General features: G+C 36.8%; 3 protein-coding genes across 3 annotated transcripts in view; all 3 read right to left on the bottom strand.

The window, feature by feature from the left end:
* Window positions 1-7,691, bottom strand: LOC148736023 (guanylate-binding protein 6-like). The gene is made up of 11 exons (XM_088754186.1): window positions 7,636-7,691; window positions 6,906-7,062; window positions 6,289-6,446; window positions 5,759-5,931; window positions 4,705-4,882; window positions 4,094-4,352; window positions 3,271-3,563; window positions 2,329-2,583; window positions 2,028-2,150; window positions 1,334-1,381; window positions 1-856 (listed from the first exon to the last, which is right to left on the bottom strand). Exons 1-11 carry the CDS (start codon window positions 7,639-7,641, stop codon window positions 557-559), a joined length of 1,950 nt encoding a protein of 649 aa, XP_088610312.1. The 5' UTR covers window positions 7,642-7,691; the 3' UTR covers window positions 1-556.
* A 10,328-nt stretch (window positions 7,692-18,019) lies between these two features.
* LOC148736022 (uncharacterized) lies at window positions 18,020-19,919 on the bottom strand. Its single transcript, XM_088753026.1, has 4 exons — window positions 19,845-19,919; window positions 19,540-19,662; window positions 19,041-19,088; window positions 18,020-18,469 (listed from the first exon to the last, which is right to left on the bottom strand). The coding sequence occupies exons 1-4, from the start codon at window positions 19,917-19,919 to the stop codon at window positions 18,191-18,193; spliced, it is 525 nt and encodes a 174-aa protein (XP_088609152.1). The 3' UTR covers window positions 18,020-18,190.
* A 229-nt stretch (window positions 19,920-20,148) lies between these two features.
* LOC148736021 (guanylate-binding protein 6-like) overlaps window positions 20,149-22,239 on the bottom strand; it is a 10,382-nt gene continuing 8,291 nt past the window's right edge. The window contains exons 9-12 of the mRNA XM_088755162.1: window positions 21,684-21,852; window positions 21,186-21,450; window positions 20,550-20,842; window positions 20,149-20,346 (exon numbers count right to left, since the gene is read on the bottom strand). Coding sequence (XP_088611288.1) covers window positions 20,296-20,346; window positions 20,550-20,842; window positions 21,186-21,450; window positions 21,684-21,852 — 778 coding nt within the window. The 3' untranslated portion in view covers window positions 20,149-20,295. The remainder of the gene's footprint in view (window positions 20,347-20,549; window positions 20,843-21,185; window positions 21,451-21,683; window positions 21,853-22,239) is intronic.

The following is a 22,239-nucleotide window of genomic DNA, read 5'->3' as shown; positions in this document are numbered from 1 at the left end:
CAGAGAAAACGCAGTATTTTATGACCATTACGCGCACAGCAAACTTCATTTCATTTCATGATTTTGATATTCATTGCCAACAGATGACCCCGCGTTAACTCGCACGCAATCGCGTATCTCTCGTGGATTCGTGGGCGCTAACCTGTGTAATTACATTGTGGTGTAATTAATGCGATGACATCCACCCAACACCTTCTTCCCCAAACCTCGGCATCAGTTTACGATGCCTGCTGAGAATTTTTTTCTTGAGCAAAGCTCGTCATGGTTTTTGAAAATCTAAACAATCACAATAAAATAATCTTTAGGTACATGGTCTATTATTCCAGGATCAAACGCTAAATAGACATGAAAATGTCCAAGTTTTCTGTAAATAGACATTGAAATTTCCGAGTTTCCTAACAGTGCAATTAAATCATTCGTCTCTAAATGTGCAAATGAGACCGTTCCTTAATTAACTAGAACCCTGCCGTGGGTTCTCGTCCATACGGATATATTCTTTTCCTTCAGATCCTACTCCTTACTTATCAACACGAACACAACTTTGCAGTTTTCAAGATTACTCGCTAGGTTTTCTTTCGCCATCAATTTTGAACAATTTCTTCCACCAAGGTCGGTTTGCAAGTCTCAATTGCTCTTCTAAATCAGAAATTTCGCCCTTTAAGTTCCTTAGTTCTCCTTCCCATCGCATACTCTCTTCTTTGGCTTCAACGCGTTCTTTTTCCAAATCAGAAATTTTTCTCTCCATTTCTGCCTTTTCCAGGTCAAGGATTTTTTTATTGAGCATATCCTCTTTTGCTTCGAATTCTTTAAGTTTCTCTTTAAGCTCAGCAGACTTTTTTTCTTCTAATTTTTGTAGCTGGCGAAAGAGAGAAAGAAGATAAGCTTTAAATTTTTCCACCCATGGAGGAAATAAATTTGGCATATACTTAACTTACACGGTTCACTGAGGAGATTATTGTCAGAAAATAAGCCAACCTAATGAGACTCCTAATGAAGCATTACTTGTCTATTCTTATTGCAACTAATATCTTACACCTTAAGGGTGCCTTTGATGTGCGCTGTAGTAAATAAATAAAGGGACAGTACAGGCTGAAACGCGCAATCACAAGGAAATTTTAGGATTTTAAGGACGACGAGGAGAAAGTAGGATAATCATTTATAAGTCATTAGGTAATCGATCCAAAAATAATTCTAATTGTATAGTTATTCTTTGATGATAACTTGACTAACCGAAGAACACACAAAGACACCAATTTGGTTGAACTGACAACTAAAATGATAGACAAAAAACAAAATTAATATTTCAGGACTTTCAACTTTCTGAACTGTTTACCTTATCGTCTTGAATTTTCTTCTGCTTTATCAAGTAGTCTTTCTCTGTCTACATTTGAACGACAAAAAATATATTTCAGGTGCGAGTTCAAGGTTCATGGCAGTCATTGAGTAAGATGATATTCTATTCTTATAGTTGATAGGTAGCTTTCCTTCCAAAATAAATGAAGATTGCGTATTAGCGGGACAAGTAAATCTCGAGTTCGTGTCTTTCAATATCGAACAACAGTTTCAACAATCATTCGAAAATAGCTTAAGTCAAACCACTGCACAAAAGGGGAGCACGAATTGATATCAACAACTATTGATATCTATTTTACCTGTCCTTTCGAAAATTCTCGAAAAGGGTATGGCCAGCTCTCTTTCTTATTTCATATGCAGAAACAACTTGAATTCTTAGAAGACAAAGGGACCATTTGATAAAAATTAATTACAATAGATGGATGTCTGCATGTTCTTCGTTTTAAATCGATTTATCCAGTTATCAAATTATAGAAATATATTCTTTTTTATTTCTATCGTAAATAATATCTATTGCCAATGTATTTTTCATTATTTGTGTTTTGTATTTTTTTTAAGGGTCATAAGTTCATCAATAACGTCAGTCAATGTCACCCTCATAAAATAAACTCTCTCTCTCTCCCCTCTCTATCACGGATGCAATTTTCAAATAGGCATTAGGGATGACTATTTACCCGGAGTCGCTCCATCTCTTCCTCTTTCATAGTGTCCGCGAGACGCATGTTTAACAGATCTTCATTGTAATCTTTTAATTTCTTGAGAAGCTCTTTGTATCGATCTCTCTCGATCTGAAATTGCTGTCGACAAATGAATTAAATAATCATAAAGCTATATACAAATAACGAAATAAGTAAATTGATAAATAAGGAAGATAAATAAGTATCTTTCAAACATGGGATTATTGGACTAAGATCAACAAAACGCTCATTTTTATCAAGGCTTTTTTCTTTAACAGGTAGCATTACTTTTACTTACCTGATGAAATTCGTGAAACACTTTAGCACGGACCTCCATGGCACCCACTGCATGAGACTTGTACTCCAATTCGATAATTCCACATCCATCGTCAATCTCCTTGAAAGACACTTTTTCTCCTTGTGGTCCACGCACTCGTTCAAGGACTGGATCTAAATGTTTTTTCTTCAGCTCTCTCACGAGTTTTTCACAGATTTCTTTGGTCATTTTGTCATTCTTGCTTTTCCATCCACTGAGCTTTTCAAGCCCGTTGTCCTGTTGAACAAAAAAGCATTAGCAATAAATTTTTTAAAAATTATGGTAACTTCGTTATAGGGGTTGTTCTTTCGTCATTTCCAGATGCCGTAGGTTCGCTTGTACGATTAAGCCTTTAAAGTAAATAAAACAGGAGTCTATTAATCATCTTTTAAAAAAACTAAGAAAATCCAGGGCTGAAGGGTAACACTGCTAAGATTCTAATTGACTACCTGCATGTACTTCACCTCTGTGTATGCAAAGCTGTTTCATTGGTAATCAGTTTTAACTAGTAGATAGATAGATAGATAGATAGATAGATAGATAGATAGATAGATAGATAGATGGATAGTTGGATGGGTAGATAGATAGGTAGATAGATAGATAGATAGATAGATAGGAAAAAATTAGACAAATGAATAGACAGGAAGATGAAAGGTGGATAGATATATAGAAAGATACATACATTGATAGATAAATGGAGGATAGATGATCGAATATAGCAGCTAATTAATACTAAGGATGTATGACTATTTCACGTATAATGCGGCGACGAGAAACAGAAAAGAATAGCGTCTCGTAAAAAATCAAAACCTTTCAGAATAAACAGTTTAAACAGTTTGAACAACGACTGATTGAATCTTATACAAGTGTTAGAAACAGACAAGGAGACCCGCAAAGTTTAACTTTTTATGTCATCGATCTCACCGTCAACTCTTCATAGTCTACTTTGATGCGGTCGGAGGAAATGCCATCGGTTTCTTGACTGAACACGGCCATCATTTCGCTTGATGCAGACTCGTGGCTCGCCAGTATTTTCTCTCCATCACAGGGAAGTTTCGATAGTTCTTTCTTCATCTTGTTGTCATAAGCCACGAGCGCTTTACGTTTGGCTTTCTGGCGCTTTCCTTGCACATGCGTTTCCCAAGCTGTCTGCACGTTCGGTACGTTGTTGGGATCGTTGATGGCGTCAACATACAGTTTTGTTAAGGTTTCCAGGCCTGTTTAATTGGGGGAAAGGGAAAACACTAAATGATAAACTAATGCCGACTGCTTAATTTAAATTACATGCAGGAATCAGACACGAATTTCGTCATTGGTTTACATAATTGCACACTATGCAATTATGTACGTAGATAAGGGCCATTCGACTTCGTTCTTAAGCTCTCCTTTGGAAAATCATCTGTTAAAAAGGTTTCGTGGCAATGAACGAAAAAAAGTTCCAGAACGTTCCCAACCAGATAAAAGTTTGTTATTATGACATTTCATCATGGCAAAGAATAAAAGAATTGTGCTTTCGCTCATTTCTCTCGTGTTCTGTATATTTATATCCGTTCGCAAGATGCAATTTGAAAGCCGTTGGATGCAAAGGCTGACACGCATTCCTTTTGACTCACATTGGAAAACCATTCCTTGAGTAATTCTGAGATATTATATCAGCCGTAAATTTTCTATGGAAATGGTATATATTGTGGTTAAAGAAATTATAGTTATACTCTTTCTTTTAAGCGATAGGATAAAATTGAAATACCTTCCCCAGTGACGAACTCCCCCTCGTTGCAGCTCTTCTTAGGACCCATAATGGACATTAGTAATTCTTTGAATTGCTTCACCTCAGAGAAGAAGTCAGGATTAAGTTTATCCCAATATTTCCTTATGTCTTTCATGTGCTCTTTGTTGAAAGACGGGGGTGGTAGACAAAAAGCGCCAAAACCAGAAAAATAGTGCAGAATACTTTCAGCAATATGATGGTTTTGATCGATTTTGGATGCTTCCTCACTTTTGAAAACCTGAAATGATGGCAATGAAAACAGATCCTGTTAGTCATAGCAAAATTAAAAAAAAAAAAGGTTAAATGCTTCGGATAAGAAAATAGGTCTCAAAATTATGAAGTAAAAGGGACGATACTTTTATATACTAACTGTATTCAAATTACTCGATCAATGTACTCTATTTTTCCCGGTCTCTTATATGCTCTAGATCTCAGAAGACGTCATAAGTTGGCGGAATAAAAATTGGCCTGTTAGCCGAACGGTATAGCTGAGTTGATACCTGATCTCCTTACCACCCTTGTTCTACCTTTTCTTTGGGGGGAGATCCTTTTTAAGACTTAAAACACAAATTTATTTTTGTTGCCCTTGCCCTTGTCAAGAAGTAATCCCTTATGTCCTTGCAGTCGTCTGGTAGATCAGTCATGACATCTCTCAGGAGCCAAATAAAATGCGGGAAAGTTTGATGGAAGGCGTCCTCGTTTTTTATTGGACGCCTGGTTCTGGTATCTGATCTGGCCTGAATTTGCGTGGACAGTCTTACTATGTAGCTAAAATCATGTCAAGGTAAATTTGTAAATTTACTGCCTCACTGTTAATTATTTCTCGCCGGACTCAATTTCACGATTTTCACGTTTTTCACGATTGTTGGAAAATAGCGATATAAAAACCTGCGTAAGAGAGTTTTCAAAGAATTTTTTAAAAAATGCGGAATTTATTATTCGGCCATATAATTCTGTAATCTGTATTTATTTAATATTTATTATAATATTTAATACATAGTTACTTCGTCCATGTTTTCGATATTAATTTCTTGGCGCGCGTGTCTGTAGTTCTAGTAAACTATTCTATCTAGCTTCTTGCAACTCGTCTCGGCAAGCCGTTGATACTTTTTAGTTATTTATACTTCTTAATTATTTCTCATCAGCTACGTAGTCAACTATTGAGCCTGCAAACATACAATTTTGTATAGCTCTGCTTCATTACAAAGGAACAACTCAAACTTTTTACAGTTAAGTTTTGTTATCATATAGTTTGTTCAGTATCATTGAAAATCAAAATCAGTTGTAACAGTTCATTAGACGAACTGTTTGTTAATGGTTACATAGGTTACATAGGTTAACTGACCACTCCCCGTAGGGGCTTTTCGAACCCTCGACCTCCCGCACAACACAATCTGGTGCACTAACCAATTGAGCTATATTCTGTGCGCAGAATGCAGATCAGTATTTGAACAATTTCGTGAAATTTAGTTCCTTTGAGATATAAATCTTTGCCAAGCCACGAAATGAAAGCCCCGCGAAATATGCCCGTTTCATTTCGTTAAATTAAGTTCCCGCGAAAACAAGTAACAAGAAAGTACAATAGATTGATGAACAAAAGGTCCATTTAAAAATAATATTGCCACTTTGTCACAAGAAGGATACTTCAGTTGATTAAGGTCATTTCTTTTAGGGACTCCCTTAGAATTGTAAATCAACACCGAAGCCAATAAAACTGTCAAAATGAAGATTTGATTATCATGTCGTCCCTTGGCATCTGCGGATTCAGTTCCCTCTGTATCCAATAACACAATTCTTAAGTCGCGACCATTGTGATCCTTAATCGAATAGAAAGAAAATGAATATATCAAATATTAGAATATCGTAATGGTTCTCATACTATTTTTGCCATGTAATCATTAACTTATATCAAAATGTTCTAAGTGTTCAAATAATTTCAATATTCTAGACTGTAAGTAATTTAATGCAGATATCTCCCATTATTTTGTTTGATATGTCAAACTGACACTTTACTAACAGAAAATGTTTTAAATCCTAAATCGTAAAGTTTCCTATAATGGTTCTTTGTGTGTGACTTTTTATAATACCTTTAATCATAGTTAACTTATTTAGAATTTGATGAAAAATAAAATAAAAACTGAGAACCATCATCCCCTTTGAAAGTGTACTTTTACCTTAACTGTATCTGGCAAAATCCAAATCCAGATTCCCATCGTTTCAGGATCCATCTTATGTCCCACTGGAAAAACGTCTGGCTGACCAAACACTTCACTCAAAATAAATGATTTACCATCTCTGCATGGACCAACTATTGACACAACACTTATACGTTCTGCCAAGAGACAAATGTGTACAGTCGCTGTCTGTGATTCTCGCAAAAACAAAGAAGAGTAAAAAAGAAAAAGAACAAGGAGAAAAAGATGTACAGGAATAACAATAAAAAAAAGAGAGAAGGAGAAGAAGGAAGAGAAGGAAAAGAAGAGGAAGCAGAAGAAAGGGAAGATGAAGAAACAGAAGAAGAGGAGAAGGGGGAAAGTAGAAGGCGGAGAAAGGAAGGAGAAGAAAGAGAAGGAGGAGAATGAGAAAATCGACCGGGGCATTAAATGCGGAGAACAGGAATGGGAAAGGAAACGACTCTCAAAAAGATATGAAATAAAAACTCAATTTACTTGGAGAGAAAGCTTGCAATAATGGGAGTATGTCGCTAACGATGCAGTGATGGCGGAGAAATTAGAGTTAGGGGGCTGTTAAAAGTGGTTACTTATTTGGAGTTTGTATGAATGTAACATACCTTTGATATTTCTCAATTGTGCTACTGCTTCATCAACAATGCACAAGTTGCGACGCGCTTCTCCAGTTTTATGCAGCATACCTGTCCTTGTATCATACTTCATGTTGTTAGGAATGCACAATGGTATAGCCTTGGTTGCAGTTTGATTTTGCTGACGCTATGCGACAAAAAGTCAAGTAAGAAGTTGAAATTGAACGAAATCGTTTTCAAGAATCGGTGCAAAACTGTGCAATGAGATACCAACTAAGCTCCGAATACAACCAAAACTTATCTTTAAAAGGAAAGTTCGTACGATCTTGTTCAATATATTAGAATCTGAAGACTCCTACAAGGACTTAGAATCGATTGTGTCTAAAGTTAATAAATACTCTTAGTAGCTATCACCTTTGTCTCGCCCATCCTACCTTATCCATTTTATATTATATATTCACCTCTCACAACATAATGCGCTCTCGACTTGAATTAATCACAAAGTTGTTTCCGTATACTTAATTTGTTTTACTTATTTACCATCTATTTATCTATCTGTAGTTTTTAATATGTGTATTTTCCTCTTCTTTTACTGATTATCCTGGCCCGCCTCGATTAGCACTGCTATCTGCGGAGCCAGGGGAACAAGAATTCATTGTAAAATAACAAATAAAATATTGCATTGTATTATGATGATTTATCTGACGTTCATCGAAAGCATTCGGCATACTGATCATCTTATTCTAGTGACTATACTTACATTCATGATGACTCTGTGAGTTCGATATATCTATTTCACAGCGAAAAGTGCTGAACTGCAAGGGATATAAACAAAATTAAAAATGAAACTTGCCGTATCACTGTAGAAGAGAAAGTGAAACTTAAGTAAAAATCTCAGTGCATGATCCTTCATTTCGACATTTGTCTTAAAAATTGTTTAACTAATTATAACTGTGCCATTCAAAACGAAATGTTTAGGAATCCAAGAATTTTTTCAATGAACTTTTGGTCGCAATTTGATTGAACTAGGTGAGCAAGACTTGCATTGCGACAATTGCATGTTAAAATTCTGGGCTTTTAATGTTTACCATACAGATACCTTCAGCCCGACCTTAAGCTATGTGAGGTGGTGAGAAACCCGACGCTTGTCGAAAATCGAAGTCTCGCTAACCTATCCAAACTACACTCATTACTTTATATCTCATTTTGGAATAATGGAAATTGCCGATTAATTTATACCGGCACTCCCTGAGCAGAAAAACACTGACATAGTCATATGGCAAATCACAAAGCGAGGTTTTTTAGCACATCTTAGAAAGAATAACTCATGGATTGTTTATATATCGTTAACCATAACTTCCCAAGAATACCTCGGGTAGAGGGCTTGGCTTAATCTTTCAATATCTATTTACCTATGGCGTGGAAAAAAAATACTTTATGAGTGGGCTAATCGAGTCAACCAGTACTATAATTTACACAGCTTCTGGCGATGCAAAGGAGTATTGAACGAGTCATGGTGGCGGGTTTGTTACTGAGTAAATCTAATGTCTCGTGATCCTTCATCTTAATCAGGAAGTAACGAAAGACACGATAGAACAAGAGTGCCAAAGCAGTCGTACACAGAAAGGGCAAACAAACTTTCAATTACAGAGGCAAGAGAGCCATCCGCATTTTTATTTCTAGTTTATCACAAGCATCACTTAAACTGTGAGAAAAGTAGAACTTTTTGGTACCACACCCAGAATAGGTTTGGAAACAGGATATAATATATCGCTCCTCGTTCACGGTGCCTCCGAGTATAAAGAGATCTTAAATAGCTAATTCTCTCCCATTCACGGCAATAAAATGGTTTGTTGTAATTTTTGTGTGATCAAAGTATAGTTACGATTTCCTGTTCGAATGACAGTCATGCTGAGTACCTTTCATCTACGGTCTGGAAAGATGCACCAAATGGGTAAGTGATAAAATAGTTAAGTAAATGATTTAAATTTGAGCAGTGATTTATGAGCGAAAGGATCAAAGGTCTCTCGGCTGGGTAAAACGATCGATTGTCTTATTCGTCAGTCCAAAATTTCCGAGTATGTTGGTTTATTCTTCTCCTATCCTCTTTCCTGTGGCGTGGAAAGCTGACTCGGAGTTTTTCTATTTTATGAAAGCGTTAGTGGGTTGAAGCATATTTGAAACTCGAAAATTCTCAGAAACGAAACAAATTGTTGACCGCTTCAATGTATGATTCTAGGAACAGTTCAATTATTTTACAGTTTGCCACCTTTAGTCTCTGATACGCGGGAATCGTTTGATTCCAGTAATTCAGAAAACAAAGTGAACTACAGACGCGTTTAGTCAGACGGCGTTTGCTTGCTTCTTTGCATTCCGAGAAATCTCATTTGAGCGACCAATGAAGTTACATGGTGGTATTCTACTTTCTTCTGCGATAAGCTAAACATGGAGATGCTATTTTCATTTGTGCGTCTCCTGTTTGCCTCTTCGTCTGATCTATCTTTGCTATTGTTAATGTTCTGTGAGTAGGTGAAACAACCGCGGTGAAAGAACAGAAAGGATCGAGGAGGAATTATGCTACTATGGAGATTAAGAAATGGTCATCATGAATTCCCGGAATAATCAAGCAGTTGCGAGAATATAAAAGACGCAGTTCGTGATATGCATGCTCAAGAAAATGTTACGTCACTAATCTTCGATATAACTACTGTTAAATTGTATCAGTTTTACTTACTTCAATAAGAAATGGTTTAAACGACTCAAAATACGATCGAGATGTTCGCAATTTAAACAAAGCGGTCGGTTCGTCAAGCCAAAAATGGACCCCGTTGCTGTGAAAGACTGGATTGCTTTGATTAAAATCGAGTTTGGATCGCTGACTTAAAGATAATCAACACAACCTTAATATATTTCTCCTACCATGCAAGTTTGAAGTAAAATAAACCTGCTTCGGAAGGATCGCACTGAAGGTTGAAGCTCCTTCGAAGAAAGGCTATTCCATTACTGATGTTTACGTTTTTAAGCGCATTTTTCTTTCCAGAAAACATCTCGTTTACGCATGTTCAGTTTTCATTTGCATGAGGTGTAAACCAAATTGAACTGGTGTCACGTTTTCCACTTAAGGTTCAAATAAAAAAATTGCCTGCGCCGTGTCACGGCTTGAAAAGTGAATGCATCCAGCTTAATATTTCGAGATACCTGGAACCCCAGACGGAACAAAACTTTGTAGAAAATTTTATAGAAAGTAATTTCTCTGTAGCTAAAGGATTTACCAAATAAAGTTAACGTGCTATCGAATAAGTATTCCATACTTATTGTCCTGTCCGCTAAATACGTTTAATGACGGGTAAGAAAATTAAAAGTTATCTGTGGTTCTAAACTAAAGAAGTGTTCGGATTGACAAGTGGTAGAAAATTAGAGTGAGTGATTGTAAGGCAACATGTTTGCTGTAAATGAAATGAACGATTTTAAAGAAAAAATGGAATGCGTGCCTCATAGTATTGATGTACTGGAAAAGTTCATAAATCGTTTATTACCGAGTAAAAACTATCCATAGGCCTGTTTCAACGTTTTGAGACTAGAGATGGAAAAACAGAAATCAGGTTTCTGAGGGTGTGACGGAAACGGTTTGTTATCATGTTGCATGACCAATAAGGCGTGGTGATTTTGACAAATGTAAGCTAAATCAATAGATAAGAATCGACAATGACCGGAAATTCCTGTGTGATTATATTTTACCTTAATTTCATTGTTATCATTTGTAACATCAACTCAAATATCTGTTACATAACCTCAGTAAGTGCTATTAGCGTGACGGATTCTTAGGTCTCTAAAGTAAGATCCAAAGTTGAGACTAAATTCTCCTAAGAACCTAAAATCTTGGTTATAGCTATCGCATTACCCTGATTTAACAAACAGTTCTTATAACATTAACTTCTTTCCCGAAGTTGTCGCCTCGAAAAATCATTTGCAGCGTGGAAACCTTAGAAAGGGCTGGTTTCATAACTTATCTGCTCAAGACGTGCGATCAATTGCTCCCACATAACGGTTTTCTGACAAGGCAAATTTGGGTTTAAATCAATGTTATGCCGGTGAGGATAATGTTTAAGGAAGCTAACTATTTTCTTCCAGTTGCAGCGCCACCTCGAGCTCGGCAGCAGCCGTAAAATATAGGTAAACATTTGAAAGAGGTCCATGATCAAAGTATAGTTACGATTTCCTGTTCGAATGACAGTCATGCTGAGTACATTTCATCTACGGTCTGGAAAGATGCACCAAATGGGTAAATGATAAAATAGTTAAGCAAATGATTTAAATTTGAGCGGTGATTTATGAGCGAAAGGATCAGAGATCTCTCGGCTAGGTAAAACGATCGATTGTCTTTATTCGTCCGTCCAAAATTTCCGAGTATGTTGGTTTATTCTTCTCCTATCCTCTTTCCTGTGGCGTGGAAAGCTGACTCGGAGTTTTTTCATTCTTAGTTTTCAAATAAGTCGGAGGACTGGTAAATTATCTACTCGCATTGCACTCTGAGACCGAAGGCCATGTTAAGGAGAAGCCTTTGCACGAGCTCTGGTATGGGTTTGTGGAAGGGGTGCAATTTCTCTTTTCGCTTTCATCTTGATCAATGAGTCACTGACAAAAAAGCGATCACGTGAGGGTTAAGGCATTTGTCAGCGAGAAACCTTTACATTTGTCCCTTTTTACATTGATGAGCAACTTGAAGAAGCCTGAAACGGGCGCAGACTTCTTCTACCATCTACTGTAATTGAAGGTGTTCTTGGTTCTCTGCCAATATAAACAATCTGAATTTCGGAAACATTTTTACTCGACTGTTACAAGCAAATTATACTTCAGAGCATGGCCTCTGGGATTCATAAAAAGTTTATTACATTAAGGGAGCAGTAGCTTTCCAAGTAAAAGAAATGTTGCCATGTTTAACGCTTTGGATGGAGCGAGCCATGGCAATCGTTCTTCGAAGCGTCAAAAAGGAGGCGAAAATATATTCAAAGGTTATAGATTTGTAGTTACCGATACTCTATTATATTAGAGACTTGATGTATAGAAGATTGGGTTTAAGTTACCAGTTTTTCGACGAAAAAGCCCTGAGATGCTCTTTCGGGGTGAGAATTGTGATTTATAACTTTTAAAATTTGATTGTTTGCAGCTGTTTTATGGTTGACTTCTCTTACCTAGAAAGTCGTAATTATATGCAAAGTTGACATCCGATTGGACTCCTTTGTATTTTCAAAATCTGCCCCCACAAGAGAGGTCTAAGGCTCAGAATTGTGCCATGTCAAAATCGCAGAATGTCTCGTACACTTTCCACAATCATTGGTTATTTCCTCATCACATCAGCTAGTAACAAGCTCCAATGGAAAATTAATAGCAGTCTCGTAAACGTGACGTGCAGAAAAATTTACCTGCATATGCTGTTTAACCAAGTTTATTATTTTGTATCAATTTCCAAGAATTTTGTTGGTTGACAGCTCTACTTGACAAACGAACTAGGTTCCCATGGAAGCTCCTGGTTTATGCTTTCCCTTTATATACAGAGGACCTAGTTCGATTGAAAATTATTTTGGTTGACCTAGAGACTTAGATAAGATGAACCCATCGATAAAGTTGGTTTCATTTGGCTGCATAAGTGGTAGGGATCATTCTGGGATATGCTCATGTTTGATGAAGATGTCCTCTAGGTGCCATGTGTTGGAAGTCTTGGCTATACAAATCAATCTTTGATGTTATATAATGCTGTTTTCTATGAATAGTAAAACTGATTTATTGAATGGCTCTCTTACAAGAGATCTTCATGTACTTTTAATGTAGCTGATCTTTCACAAAATTTGGTGTCTAACGTAGTATTTCAAGTTCACCTTTTATCATACGGAAGTCTAGGAAAGCAAACATTGTTTTTGTAACGAACTGAAAGCTTTAAGTATTGTTTCGTCCTTGCTGAGCAATAAATTAAGGAATTCAATGCATTAATCAGCTAGTAAATAAACATAGATTATCAAACTACTCATTTACTAGTGTTGAAAAAGGACTCACTTAAAAAAGTGAGGCTATATCAAAAGATAATTAAATTGAAGTATAGAGCAGGTCGGTATTTATCAATATTTTCTTGTAATAGACCCATGTGTATTTGTAAGAGTCAGACACACGTATCAAACAATTGTAAATTTCAACTGAGTTCAGATATAAAGAAAAACCCTGGTCTTATTCCAATGTACATTGACCGTAGCAAACAATAACGGCACCTTATAGCCAAGCTACTGAGTTGGTATTTGAACAAAATTCAGGACAACAATGTGTTGCAATGAGTTTATGCTCTTTGATTTCCAATAACAAACAAGGAATCGATTCTGCTAATGATCTGGCATCAATAATCAATATTGGAAATCAGTTGCCGTGTATTCAAGTTTGTCTCAGTTAACCAGACAATCATTCTTAGCGCAGACAGAATTACCCACACTTTTAAATGTGCTGGAGACTGACTATGAACTTAAATACAGTGAATGTTACACGGGCAGTACTCATCAAGAAGCTACAATAGAAGGATATCAGTACTGTACCTTCTTAGATAGAGCCTTTCTATTACTTATATATGAAAATTTCAACAGTTTTGTCTTGACAATAGTATCTACTGCGGTTGCTATCTATTGTAAAGGCAGTGTTGGCTTGAAAATATTTGATTCTCATGCAAGGGATATTTATGTTAGAAGCCATTCTCAAGGTACATGTGTGCTGCTTGAGCTATCATCACTGAATATCTTACTACATTATTTTCGGAGTATACATAACAATGATATATTTGAGTTGAAAGGGGTTAAAATTGATAAAATTCAAAATAGTGCCCATTTTCAGTCATGCCTGTGAAACCAGAAAGTTCAATGTGAATTGTGCTGTGGCTGTCCATTCACTCTACTACTCCGCAATAAAATCATGTAGTTATTGGAATTCAAACACCTTCTCTAATGTTATTCAGTATGGCAAAAGATTACGAAAATTTATCTTTGGACAAGTATTTACTGTCAGATGATTTGCTAAAATCTGACGTTTGTGGAACTGAAGTAAGTTTAGATCTTAAAAGTGGTTACATTGAAGGAATATTGTCTGATTAAGTTGACAGCAACTCAATTCTCGAAAATCTTGTAAGAAGTAATAGTTGAATACACAGGGTTTTTGATGTGGTTTTCAGGTTTTTGTACGACATATATTCTTAAACCCACAAAAAGGTCAAAATATGTGTATTCCCTCTTGGTATGCAATGAAAGTCAAATGCCTCTAAATGACTAAAACTGTAAACACCCCTGCTTCTCTTGTTGTGGCCATCAGCAGTATTCAATATTAAGAGAATTTTCTAATAAAAACAATGTGAACTATTGAACAGTAATATCAATTCAATCTATTGATTTCTGACAACTCTCCTTGGGTGAACATTTGGCAACAAACTATGTCTTGGTACCAATAATAGATGAAAAATTCCCTTCTCCTTGCAGTGAAAGGCAAATACATTACCTACTCAGGGTTCGTAGAAGCCTGAAAAGTCCTCGAAGTGCCATAACAACATTCATTACACTCCAGCAGACAAAAATAATTACAAGTAGACTTATTCGTGACCGAAAATGATGAAATTGTGCGACGACAGTAACAATGGTAGTTCCCTAAGATAACTGCAGATGTGCGATGTTGTAAGCCCGAGGTCACGCAGATATGCGTCTAGGTTTTATATTAATATACCATCTCAATTGCAATTCCTTGATATGACAAACACTTTCGACTAATTAACAGTTTCCCGCAGATGTAGCCTCGAAATAATCGTTTGCAGTGCGTAAGCAACAGTTTGAATGGGGAAATATGAAATATTCTTCAGATCAACACAGTAAGATGGACCCCAGTTTCTTAGAAAGAGCTGAATTCATGCACTGTGACACGTTGAATCAGTTGCTCCCACAGAACGTTTATCTCAAACAATAAACTTCTAAGTTTAGGATTACATTATGCCGGGGTGGAAAAATTTAAAGCAGCTGGCATTCTTTTTCTAATCGAACAACCACCTCAGACATCGCAATAGCGGTAAAACGAACGTAAACATTTGTTAGACAAATGCGACGCTGGTCCATGAACAATCTATGCGCGATCATATTTAAATGATCCTGATCTGATGCAAGCTCTAATATTTTATTTCTGGTCCGCGAAAATGCCAATGTGCGCAAATTAAAAAATAAAAAGAAGAAACTTTGAAATTTGAGTGGTATTTCTCAAGCAAAAGGACCAAGGATCTCGAAAAATGGCCGATTGTTTATTTCCACTGGTCCAAATTTCCGAGAATGTCCAATATGCTAACTCCAATATTTTAATTCTGGTCCACAAAAATGCCCAGGTGGGAAATGGCAAAATGATAACACGAGACTTGGAACTTGAGTAGTATTTCCCAAGCAAAAGGACCAAGGATCTCGCGGATCTTTATAGCCAAAGGCCACGTTCGGAAGCCTCTGTAGAAGCGCTGGTATCGGTTTTTTAGAAGGAGTACGACGGTGAGAGCATCGCTATATCTCCTATCGTGGTTTCCTTTCTTAATGAACCACTTAGAAAAGATCGATTTCGAGAGGATGAAAGCATTTTCCAACGAGAAAGGTATGCATTTGTCCCTTTTTCCATTGATAGGAAACTTGAAGAAACATTGTAAGGGTTTAGGCTCCCTCCACTACTCATTTTTCTTCGAAGTAGTCATGAATCTCTCGTTGAACGAACTTAATTTAGGAAAATTATTCTCGGCTGTTAAACATTAATTGTACTTTAAAGCTTGGGCTTTATGGACTCTTGCTATCTTTGTCGATAATCCGCAAGGGGAGGCTTTTTGAGGAAAGCTAATGTTCTGAGTTTCAACGCTTTGGATAGAGCGAGCCATGGCAATCGTCCTTCGATTGCCAGGCTGATTGGTAAATGTACATTCAAAGGCTATAATGATTGATATTCTTCCCGGCCTATTGTAGCCTTGATATAAGGAAGGTTCGGATTATCTTACCAGTTTTCTCCTCGAAATAGCCTTGAGATGCTCCTTCGCGGCGAGAATTGTAGATGCAGCTGTTTTATGGATGACTTCTCTTTCCCAGAAAGTCGTAATGATATGCAATGTTTACCCTTTGTAGGTACTCTTTCGCATCCTCAAAATTTACCCTCACGTAAGAGGTCTAAGGCTCAGAATTGCTTCATGTCAAAATAGCAGTATTTATTGTATATTTTTCACGAACCTTGAATATTTCCTCATCACCTCAGTTAGAAACATACTCCTACCGCACTAATTAGCACATACGTAACGTTAGGTGCACATAAACATGTTTTTCTCCGAAAAACTGCTTGCCACTATTTAAAAAGCGTTTATTATTGTGTACCTTAATTTCCGAGAATTTGGTTCGTTGATAGCTTTACATGTACTTGAAAAACGAAATATGTCCTTAAGGAGGTTATTGCCTTAATTTTTCTCTTTTTAAGTAAAGAGAAAATGATCAACTGAAAATGATCTTGGTTGACCTGGAGACTTAAATTAGACCTGTCTGTTCGCCCAACGGTAGCGATCATTGTGAGATGAGATCATACCCGGTAGAAATGGTTCCTTCCACCACTCATTTTTCTTCGAAGCATTCATGGTTCTCTCGTTGAACGATGTGAATTTAGAAAAATTATACTCGGCTGTTAAAAAATAATTGTACTTTAAAGCTTGGGCTTTATGGACTCTTGCTATCTTTGTCGATAATCCGCAAGGGGAGGCTTTTTGAGGAAAAGATAATATTCTGAGTTTCATCGCTTTGGATAGAGCGAGCCATCGCAATCGTCCTTCGATTGCCAGGCTGACTGGTAAACCTACATTCAAAGGCTATAGTGATTGATGTTCTTCCCGGCCTATTGTAGCCTTGATATAAGGAAGGTTCGAATTATCTTACCAGTTTTCTCCACGAAATAGCCTTGAGATGCTCCTTCGCGACGAGAATTGTACATGCAGCTGTTTTATGGATGACTTCTTTTTCCCAGAAAGTCGTAATAATATGCAATGTTTACCCTTTGAAGGCACTCTTTCGCATCCTCAAAATCTACCCCCACGTAAGAGGTCTAAGGCTCAGAATTGCTTCATGTCAAAATAGCAGTATTTATTGTATATTTTTCACGAACCTTGAATATTTCCTCATCACGGCCTCAGCTAGAAACCTACTCCTACCGCACTAATTAGCACATACTTAACGTTACGTGCACATAAACATGTTTTTCTCCGAAAAACTGCTTGCCACTATTTAAAAAGCGTTTATTATTGTGTACCTCAATTTCCGAGAATTTGGTTCGTTGATAGCACTACATGTACTTGAAAAACGAAATATGTCCTTAAGGAGGCTATTGCCTTAATTTTTCCCTTCTTAAGTAAAGAGAAAATGATCAACTGAAAATGATCTTGGTTGACCTGGAGACTTAAATTAGACCTGTCTGTTCGCCCAACGGTAGCGATCATTGTGAGATGAGATCATACCCGGTAGAAATGGTTCCTGACAATGATTTGGTTGAATTCACATCAATAAAAATCAAACTTTGATCTTCTGAGTTTGGTCTGAGATTTCACAAAATCTGCTTTTTTTGTCGGGAAACGAAATTTATTGCAATGATATGGATTTATTGTACTGTCCAACAATTTAAATTATAGTTTGTGTTTATAACTCTAGTTTCTTTAGTATCAAACTAATACCCGCTTTGCTAGTTTTAATTCTCTCATCTGATTGGAAATAAAGAGTGAAAACAGACCGATATCTAAACGATAGCGTTCCTACATAAGGGGTTTATATGGGCTTAGTATTTGACATGGTCTCTCGAAAGGCATTGCTTTGCCTGTTAACCCATCTTGTATGAAAATGGGGTGTCTTTTCTTTGAAGCAGTTGATAGAATTCATTAAATGTCTTGTTGCTCTGCTATTGTTTTTTTTGGGGGGTTGGGGAGGGGTGAAGGGTTAGCCTAGGAATCACCCCATTACATGCGAAAACTTTTGAGCTTGAAAGCAAAATTTATCTTAAAAGTAACATACGGTTAGTGGTTAGTTTAATGAATAGTTAGACTTCCATTGAATGTAAATCGGAATTTTTACCAACAATATTATCTGCCTTCGCACAGGTTGAAGGCTACCAACTTTTTTCCCTCGGAAAAAAAAAAAAAAGAGGCTGATATCAAGGCTAGTTTCAAAGGCTTCATTTGAATGAGTACCTAGTTTTGTGAAAGTAAAAGATAAAAAAGCAGTCAATCAATTATTTAGGTTGGGAGTTATTTTGCTTTACTAGTCCCATCCAAACAGTTTTTTATACCAGGGTCGGTTTGCTCGCCTGAGTTCCTCTTTCATTCTACTGATTTCGTTTGTCAAGTTCGATATCTCGTTTTGGCGCTGCTGCTTTTCACTGTTTGCTTCTCGGAGTTGATACCTCAAGGTGGTGATCTGCTTTTCCATTCCTGCTTTTTCCATGTCGTGGATTTTCTTTGTGAGGATATCCTCCTTCGCTTTACACTCACTGATTTTGTCGCGGATCTCCCTCTCTTTTTCCATTTTCATTTTACTTAGCTAAAGCGGAAAAAAAGAACAAAACAAAACAAGGAGAGGGAAACAAGTACGAGAGGTTAGATATCAAATACTCTGTGCTTTGTGTGGTTACGATTTTTCGTCTTAAGGATTTACACGTAATAATACGGAGAAAGTTGTCTGCCTCCTTTTTAGGAGAAAGAAAGCTTGTTTCTGTATACTTCACTTTTGTGAAATTATCTATTGTTATTTCTAAATTTGTTTATTTCAGGTGATAACGGCTGAAAATTTGACTTAAATAAATAAGAACAACCTTTTAAGCAGTTTTAAATAGGGTTTCGATAGGCTAGGTCCAAAGGCCAATCAGAGTGAATGTTGACTTTACTATAAGCCCACTGGAATTCAGTAAGAAAATTCTGGCCTACAGCCATAAAGCGGAATAATTTGAGTGAACTGATTGCAGTCAAATCGAACTGGTTGAAGCGAGGGTCGAGTTTTTCGCCAAATTACCAAGAGATGCATGGTAAATAAAAGTGATCTTGGATTTCTTTGAACGCTCATGGAACATCGTTCTAAAGTTGTAAGTAAAGCTTATGCAGACGTAAGCATTAACCTTTTGTTCTTGAAACTGCTGTTGCTTTTTTAGATATTGAACTTCTATCTGCGTGAAAAAAATAGAATTTTTCGCAATTAGCTAAGTTGTAAATTCATTATGTCTGGTTCGTTTTCAGATATTTACGGTGGCATTTTTGTAGTATGGATCCTCGCATTCGAGGACAGTACTGAAAATTTTGAAAGTCTATTTCAAAGAATCTTCGAATGCTTGTAAAGCACGTCGAGATGGCAAGGTTTTAAAAAAAGCTATCAGGCTATGCAGTGTAGGGGTTATTCACGACTTTAAACTTCGGTAGTTTTCACGAAAATTTTCACTTGAGAAAGCAAGATAGGCTCTTATCTCGCGTTTAGTTCGAAGTGGAATCTATGAGTAATCATAAAACAATGGTCACGAGGAAAGGAAATCTACCCAATGAAAAGATGAAATGCTGACTCAAAAGCAGACCCTTCCCTCTTTTGTGATTTTTAACAATGATATTTAAATCTGTCATACAAACCCTAGCTTTCTCTGCTTCTCTCTCCTTTTCAGCACTTTCACGACGTTCTTTAAGAAGATTTTTTTCGTAATCTTGAAATGCCCTGATGAACTCCCTGTAATGGGTCAACTCAGCATCTAAATTCTGCAGAATAAAAATTATTTGCTTTTATAAATGGTTTTAACGTCTTCGTAACCCTCCGTACTTCCACCTTGCTGTACGTTTTACCAAACGGAATGACTGAGAGTTTTTTTTCATTGTTTTACATATCTCACTGTTTAGATACGAAAAAAAAAAAAAAAAAAAAAGGGTGGAGAGATCAACACCGTCTTCTTCCAGCCATTGTTTAATGATCCAAATCTTGATTTCATGGACAGGACTTTAAACTTTGCACCTCTCATGTTAGAATAAATTTGAGAACACAAATAAAGAAAATCTCGTTTAAAAGGTATTTCATTTAATCCTCGTACAAAGTAGCGACAATTTATGAACGAAATGTTTTTAAGGCTTACTAGCTTCTGCTTAATTTGTACTCTGTAGGTCTTAACGTCTCTCCCATAAAGGAAATGCGTACCTCATGAAATTCGTGAAGCACATCAGCACGGATATCCTTGGCACCAGCGGCAAAACGTTTATAATCTTCTTCAATTTTGGAACAGGCATTGTCAGTATCTCTGCTCGTTATGCTCGTCCTATTCGGTCCGCGCAGACTTCTTAGGACTGGATTTAAGTACTTCTCCCTGACATTTTTCAAAAGCTCTTGACATTGCTGCCTAGTCAGTCCATCGTTTTTGTTTTCCACTCAATCAGCTTTTTTACCGTTTCTTTCTGTCGCAAAACACCAAAAACTACAACTATTACAAAAAAAAACAACAACAATAACAGCATGAAAACCTCGAGACCTTAGTGTTATACTTTATGCACGAAGTCGAGGTATAATGACAGAAACCTTCAATGGAGACCGGCCGATTGCAAACTCAATCTCCCTACCAGTAACTTATCGCACGGAGCTTATTTTCAACTGTTCTCACCATAAACTCCTGGTAATCCTCTCGAGTATTGTCAGAAGTGATTCCTACAGTTTCTTCTTCAAATATGAGCATACTCTCATTTTCAGATGATTCATGGCTTGCAAGGATTTTCTCTGTCTCGCAGGGCAGTTTATAGAGTTTAGCCTTCATTCTCCTGTCATACACTAAGAGCGCCTTTTCCCTGGCCTTTCTGCTTTTGTTCTTTACGAAACCGTCCCAAGCCGTTTGCACATCAGGGATGTTGTCGGGATCGTTAATCGCATCGACATAAAACTTGGTCAGTGCCGCTAATGCTGTGGAGTCAAATTACAATTATGAAGAAACTATTTGATTGTTTCTGTTTGGGAAGATCTGAGCTGAATGAAGTTACTTTTTTCAGGATAATGAATGAGCGTAAATCGTGTACTGTTGGCTATTTCCGGTTCTAACAAAGATTGATCATTAAAGAAGGTCGTTTTTGGGGATTTAAAATGGACAAAAAGTGGAAGGATATTTTGCATGATTAATTTTAGTACAGCTACTCCTAAACCCAACACGGGCAGTGACCGATGTTTCAGTTTTCTAAGTTAAGTAAGATTGACACACGTCACAGTTGAGCATGTTGAGTTAAATTTAACTGAGACGTTATCAGTTTACCTTCTCCAGTGACATATTCTCCTGCGTTGAAGCTTTTCTTGGGACCCATGTTGGACTGAAGCAAATCCTTAAACTGCTGTATTCCCGTGAAGAAATCAGGATTTATGCGTGGATCATGCCTGTTACTTTTAATGTTTTTCAGTAGCTCTTTGTCCCAGGTGGGTATTGGCAAGCAAAAAGCATCAAATCCAGAGAAGTAATGCAAGATGCATCTGGCGATTTTGTCTTGGGTATGATCCAGTTGCCATGGGTCTGATTTGAAGATCTAAATACAACAAATATTTTTTTTCTTTCCAAATGTTCAGCTATTTTTCGAAATCTGTTGGGATGAACGTTCAAAAAAAAGGGAATTTTCTAGGTAGCGTCAAACAACTAGGAAACATTAACATTGTAAATTCCACAAATTGCCAAGTTGTGTGTGTATCTCCTACCATTGTGTCGTCTGGGTTTCGAATGAAAGTGTAGTTGAATAAAGAGTGACAATAGTAATCTACTAACCCTTCTTAAGAAATAGTCTTTAATGTCCTTGCAATCCGATGGGAGCTCTGTTAAGACATCTCTTAGAAGCCAAACGAAATGCGGAAACGTTTTATGAAAGGCATCTTCATTTTTCTGAGTTCCACCCTGTGATGTAACCTTAATTTGTTGTGATAACCTTACGACAAAGCTGGAGACAAGTCAAGGGTACAATGAAATATGTTTTTATCCTAAACAAGAGACTAGTCGGATAACTTCATCACTACTTCAGCAAAACGAAGTGGTGTTACCAATTCATTATAACCGTTACAATTTCTAAGAAAAAAAAATTTAAAACATTTATTTGAGAAAGCATAACCGGGAGAGACATTGCCTAAACCGAAGGTAACTTCCATTTTGGAAACTTCCCCGTTTTGTTGGGTAAGTGATTGTTTCTATCATGGTTTTTATACTCAATTCTGTTATTGGCGGATTCAGCTGAGTTATTTTAGTATGATTGGCTGCTTCGACTGTGCGATGAGCTAATAAACATCAATCATATTTCAGGAAATTGTAATGGCTATGACTGTAGTGAGTA

This window comes from Stylophora pistillata, chromosome 3 (genome assembly GCF_964205215.1).
Source record: "Stylophora pistillata chromosome 3, jaStyPist1.2, whole genome shotgun sequence".
In the NCBI taxonomy this organism is placed as follows: domain Eukaryota; kingdom Metazoa; phylum Cnidaria; class Anthozoa; order Scleractinia; family Pocilloporidae; genus Stylophora; species Stylophora pistillata.
This window is presented reverse-complemented; position numbering and strand designations above follow the sequence as displayed.

Excerpts from the sequence above, each read along its gene's own strand:
- LOC148736023 (XM_088754186.1), bottom strand. Across the intron at positions 4,353-4,704 it reads GGGATTACTTCTTGACAAGG|GTTTTCAAAAGTGAGGAAGC; the intron begins GCAAGGGCAACA and ends CCATCATTTCAG. Across the intron at positions 1,382-2,027 it reads AAGAGATGGAGCGACTCCGG|ACAGAGAAAGACTACTTGAT; the intron begins GTAAATAGTCAT and ends GTTCAAATGTAG.
- LOC148736022 (XM_088753026.1), bottom strand. The coding sequence starts at position 19,919 with ATGAGAGGTGCAAAGTTTAAAGTCCTGTCCATGAAATCAAGATTTGGA. Across the intron at positions 19,663-19,844 it reads ACAATGGCTGGAAGAAGACG|AATTTAGATGCTGAGTTGAC; the intron begins GTGTTGATCTCT and ends TTTATTCTGCAG. Across the intron at positions 19,089-19,539 it reads GAGAAGCAGAGAAAGCTAGG|ATAGAAGTTCAATATCTAAA; the intron begins GTTTGTATGACA and ends TTTTTCACGCAG.